Source organism: Electrophorus electricus, chromosome 15 (assembly GCF_013358815.1).
Source record: "Electrophorus electricus isolate fEleEle1 chromosome 15, fEleEle1.pri, whole genome shotgun sequence".
NCBI lineage: Eukaryota > Metazoa > Chordata > Actinopteri > Gymnotiformes > Gymnotidae > Electrophorus > Electrophorus electricus.
The window spans coordinates 4,900,717-4,906,716 of NC_049549.1; the positions used below are offsets into that span (position 1 = coordinate 4,900,717).

Here is a 6,000-nt window from a genome sequence, read left to right on the forward strand (position 1 = left end):
AAAGCAAACTGGACCAAAACAGCTACACAGTGAAAACAGAGATGCATAGATTAATGAATGCATTGAAAATGCAGTGACATGTCCATAAAAACCACAGAACATGAGGTTTTTTGTCCATGCTGTGGAAGCGTTAATCTAAGACAACAGTCAGCGTTTGGGCCTCCTATTAAACATCCATGCCGGGCCACCCACTGCAAACCACATCATCCCGGTTCGTTCAGAGCCCAGCTGGGCCGTGTTGAGAAGCACCGGGGAGGGACGTGTGGAAGTCGCGACAGTGAGTAACCCAGCCGTGCCCGATTACCCACCCCACCCCCTTTAGGCTCCCAACAGCAGTGAGTCTCCCGGGACGTCACGCACGGAGCACAGCGATCTGCTCGAGGAGGAGGACGACGAGAGATCAGACATCAAGGTAACGCCTGACATGAATGATGCATGAATGTTTTTGTTAGAAAAATAGTTGGCTGATGAGCCACTTTCGGGGCCCAGATGGAGTCGGCGAAATCACGTTTAATGGGACTGCCTGGTATACATCTAGATTGGGTGAGAAGAGGATTTTAATGGCTACTGGGCTGCATGCAACAACTACTGCTATGAACAAATTAATTCTTAAATTGCTTGTGCTTCTCGTATTCACCAGTTTTCTCATATTCAGGATTTTCTCTTTGCTACAGACAAAAAAGTGGTCCAGACCTGTCATACAAGCCATGTAGAGCTGTTCCAAAGTAAAAGAAATGTATGCATTAACAGCTTGCATCTGTTTCATGCCCTTTAAGAGATACAGATTGTAGAAATTAAACTTGATGTATGCTAAATATGTTGCAATTATTCTTAACAGTATATGACTGATTCTCCCATGATCAGTGCTAAGGTGTGATGTGCCATGAGGTTCTGTGCAGCCATACCCCACAATGACTTTACATACAGTGTCCAGTTAGTCTCCAATAAGATATTTTATGCTATTTAACACTTTATGATGTTGATATTGACACTCAGTGTCCAGGGAAGCATCCTCCATTGTAACACTACAGTGCTGCGTTCATTATCATTACACCTATTGTCTCAATTGTTTTGTCATGCACTGCCATGCTTTATCTTTTTCCAAACGGGCAGGGATCTGAGACTTGCAAGGAACTGTTCAGCTACCATGTATGCAAATTCAAAATTGTCATGACCATGCACCCTTGTGCAAACAGCTGTGAAATTCTGTGCAAATGACGTATTACTGAATCTAGCACGGCAGTCGCGTGAGCTGACAAATATGTCTTTGCATGAGGCCTAATTTTTTGCAAACTCCACCCCCCATAAGTCCTGTACCTACCATAGTCACTGTTGATTATACACCATATAGCCAAAAGTATATGGACACCCCTCCTAAATACAGAATACTGGTGTTTCGGCCATTATCCATTGCCAACAGGTATATAAAATCAAACACTTCTCCATGCAGTCTCCTTAGCAAACATTAGAACAGGTCATAATGACGAGCACAGTGACTTTAAAGGGCAACACCAATGAAACTATTAAAAATGTCTCTTTGCCAGTAAATCTCTAAAATGAAGACTTTGGATTGCTTACAGCCACATGCCGTGACATCGACAAGTTAAAGTGACACAGCTTAAACTTGGCGAGCCTGCCCATATACGTAGCTAGAAAACGGCAACAGTTTTGCATGCCAGAATCTTGGGTTTCTTTGGTCTTGGGAGAAAGTAACAAAACTCACTTTGGCAAAATTAGCTTGGTACATCGTTTTCTCGTGGCCCTTTTATCTAACTGCATCAAAGGTGCCACAAAGTGCAGCTAACTTGTCCACAGAACCAGGGACAATATTATAGTCACAACTAGCCGATCTAAGTCACTGTAGCTACTTTATGTAACCTACCTAGCTAGTTTACATTGACCATGTCAGCCATTTTTAGGATTTGGCTAAACTGAAAGGTAATTTTGTGACTAAAACAATGAGTATGTCAAGTCTCCTAGACTCTGGCTCATACATATATGGATGAATAGAGCCCAGTTCTGGTACAGTTGCTGTCAACCTCAGCATTACTTAGCTGCTAGCCATAATGCTAATGTCTTTCCATAACCGGCTCGCGCAAGATTGCGTCACGACAACCCGCGGCAGTTAACTAGGAATCCGAAAAGAGTGCAAAGAAGGGAGGCGTGGCTAAAAAGCCGTTGGTGTTATCTTTTAAACATGGAGCTGTTCAAAGATGACAGCTTTTCCACGACTCAAATCCATATGAATGCCTGCGGTTTTGGAAAGGGATTTCCAACAAGGTCATATAGGGGTGATGGTCTGGTGTCCACATACTTAGTACATACATAGAGTATGAGCCGTGTGTTTTCATCTTCTCAACAGAATGCAGAGTGATGTCGAGTATGTAATATCTATACATCCTGTCTTTCTTCCATCCAGGACCCCACTAACGGCTACTACAATGTGCGGGGTCACGAGGACCGCCACATCTCCACCCGCGGCGGCTTCTCCGAATACACGCCCAACTCTCGGCCCGTCTACACACCTTCCCAGCTACCCTCGCCCAGCCCGCTGTACGGCCAGAGCTCCAACCAGTCGCGCCTCTATGACTTCTCCAACCGCTACGCCACCACAGCAGGGCCACGCACCGCCTACGAACAGCAGCAGCAGCAGACGCCCCTGCCTCCGCCTCCACAGCAGCAGAGCACCCCCGCCCTGTATACGCAGGAGACGCTCTACTCAGGCTCCGCCTACCTGCCCGCCCCCTACGGCCGCGCCTTCACTAGCTACGTCAAGCCAGCCTCCTTTGAGAAGGCGGAGCCGTACGAGCCCTCGGACCAGGCCGGCAAGGCGTCCGGCTCCTCCCGCTTCTCCTACGCCTCCTCCCAGCAGTCTGATTACGGGCGCCCCGCCCAGCAGCGTATGCAGACTCATGTGTGAACTATGCCACCGGAGCCAACTATGGGATGTTCACCAGGAGAAAAAAAAAAGACTCAGTTTGGAAATCCCTCTAGAACACGATTTAGGGACACAAGTCAGCTGGGTCGGGAATCAGACAACGGATGTCGGTGCCGTCCTTGGGGTTGCCATTTCTTAGATGAATATGGGATTTGAAGGAGTCTTTTCTCTGCTCACATTTAATGGTTGTCTCCTGACTATACAACCTAATTTAATTGTGTTTAGCCTTGTCTACAACCTAACCTTCTGGTGAATGATTGACACCCTTTTATTTCATTCGACTTGTTGCATTTCCACAAGTTGATAGGCGCAGTGCCCCTTCTGGAGCTCGTTGGGGTGGGGGCAATTGTGATCTTTGTGAACCGCTTACATGAACTAACCTTTGTAAATGAGAAATGTAGGACTCTATGCTGGACAACAATCCTCAAAAAAAATCTTAACAATTTAAAAAATGCAAAAAGTACACAAAAAAAAATGTCCTATTTGATGGCATGCTGAAGCACATTTGTTTGTCCATGACATGAGGAATGCCCAACGACAAAAGAATTTGAGCATGACAGCAGAAGAAAGCTAGTGGGAGCCCTGGGTCTTTTTCCCAAGCCTTCATCCGCTCTTCGGGTTGTTTGTCTGTTCTCGTGAGAGGGTGCTTTGGAAGAAAAAAAGAACTTGGCCAAATGCAAATCTCTGAAAGCTGTGAATGAGGCACTTTAAGTGCCTTTCTGTCTGTTGAGGGGAGCAGAGAATGACCAGCCAAAAACCAACACGCAGGCCAGAGACGAAAGTGGCGTCGTTTTGAAACTGTGCCCCCCAAAAAGCCGAGCCTGCGAATGGTCTTTGGGGGTGGGGGCAGTGCTGTCCAGAAGCACCTGTTCGAATGTGCCTCCACCGAGTGAAGTGGGTGGTGGTGGGCTGAAGGAGCTTCAGGATACACAGTGATACTTTACCAGCCGTCCCCGTGCACCTGTGAATCACTGGCCGAGCAGACTTGTCTGGTCATCCGATAACACAATCAAGTATCTTGAAAAATGTTTACAGAAAAAAAAGAGAAAAATCAAAACACAGTGCTCTGGATAAACGACAGGAGAAACTCCTCTCCTTCATGTCTGTTGCATGCAGATTACGTGTCTCTATGTGAACGTGCCAAACGTTTCTTTCCATGTTCATTCCTTATGTCACATTTTGCTTTACTGCACCAAACACAATTGGGTCATGGCAACCCAGAAGACTGGGTTCCTGTACTGCCATTTTCCTCAGGGCCAGGGTGGCTTGGCTCTGTTGGGAGGGGGAAAAAATGAAATTTCACAAAGTGAACTGTGTCGACAAACACAACATTGCTTGTCCTTATTTTTATACTTTATATAAGCCTTAATGTACAGCTTGTAAGCTGCTCTACTGTAAAGTACATTTATATTATAAATGTATATAAATATATATCCGAAGTGATTTTATTTCGTCCACAATCTTTTTACCCTTAGGCCTGAGTTCATCATTTATGTGGGAGAGTTCTCTTCCTTCAAGCCACAATTGTCCATTTTTAATTTTTTTTTTAAAATATTATGTATTAAGGTTTTCTTTGCTAAAATGAGCTATTGTTGCTTGTAACTTTGTACACATATTTATATTTAAATAAAATCATTTCAAATAAAAGCAGCTTCGACCGGCTTGATTTAGCACGCACGGGCGCGCCTTGCGAGGAGTCACGTGGGAGAAGGGCAAACAATAATGGCGAAATGGAGTTTGACGAGTACATAAATTAGCATCGCTGCCTTTGTAGATTCTTCGATTCCCGCGGCGGTGGGCGCGCTTTTTAATAAAGACGGATGAGGTTCCCTAGCCTCCCGCTGTCTGAGAATCAAGCAAAACTGGCACGCCATGTCTCTGCGCGCGCGGTGCCGGGGGGCTGGGTGGCATTACACCCCCCCCCGCGCTGTCGTTTCTCATTCTCGCGCAGGGCTCCGCTGTGAAGAGTGGGGTGGACACAGAGCCGCAGTCAGCGTTTCATTTGGGTCACATTCATATTTCATTCATCTGGACGGCATTAACGGAGCCAAAACGGCTCGAGAACAGAGCAGTCCGAGGCGTTAAAATGATCTAATGGTGGCACGAGGTTATGCTTCCTTCTCTCGGCATTTTTGCGGGATCCTGATGTATTTAACCCACCACATTCACAGTGTAAAACAATTCTTACGTCTGCGCAAATGAACGAATGGGAAACTTTTGTCCTTGAGACATTTCAAAACGGCCGTAGGTTGCCTGTAAGGGCGGACGTATAAGGTACATATTTTATATGCACTGTTATACATTTAAAAACCAACGTTAACAACTAAGCAGGTGCTTAGAACATGGATTTTGCAGAAAACTCTTTCCTTTCCTTCTAGGGTAACACAGGTTTTCCAGAGCAGCCAAAACTGGGTTTGTTAGATCACAATATCAGCTCTATCAAGCTTACCGCTCTCTTCCCACGTTTTTACTTCATTGCTGCATCCCCAAACCCACTAAAACCTGAGGCTTCAATTCTCGAGTCTTTGTCTGCATTCGAGATTGCATGAGCGGTCTCGTTCTCCTCTCAACCGTCCGAGTTATAGCTGCACAAACGGCTGACCAGTGCACGAACTTCTAACCTGGTTTTTCTTAGTATTCTAAGCTTGCCTTTAAAGAGTATAGATTTATAACTAGCAGTGAGAAATGCCCACCTGCATGAAGCTGTTTTTTTTTTTTGCCTATCTTCTTCTCATACAGAATTTTATACATACCATATTTTCATACATCTCTACAGTAGCACCCTGCATATGAAAAAAAACAATGGATTACATCTTTGTCAGGCTTTTAATATTGATCCTGGCTTGCCTCTTGTAGCTCTCCTGTGTAGGGTTCTATTCACTCTGCATAGTCTTTCTTTTGCAAATTTCGAATCAAAAGTTCCACCATCTGGTGTCACCTAGAGGAGGAGGGTTTTCCCTTTCGAGCCCAACTCCTCTCAAGGAGACTTCCCGTTGCCAGCCGAGGGAGTTTTCCTTTGTCAGAAGTGAGGTGGCATGGCAAGGTCACCAGGAAGGCACCCA

At 45.5% G+C, this 6,000-nt stretch overlaps 1 protein-coding gene across 1 annotated transcript in view; it reads left to right on the forward strand.

The window, feature by feature from the left end:
- Positions 1 to 4,585, forward strand: part of kirrel3l (kirre like nephrin family adhesion molecule 3, like) — a 39,391-nt gene extending 34,806 nt beyond the window's left edge. The window contains exons 14-15 of the mRNA XM_035534234.1: positions 323 to 412; positions 2,420 to 4,585. Coding sequence (XP_035390127.1) covers positions 323 to 412; positions 2,420 to 2,920 — 591 coding nt within the window. The 3' untranslated portion in view covers positions 2,921 to 4,585. The remainder of the gene's footprint in view (positions 1 to 322; positions 413 to 2,419) is intronic.
- Positions 4,586 to 6,000: the final 1,415 nt, after the last annotated feature.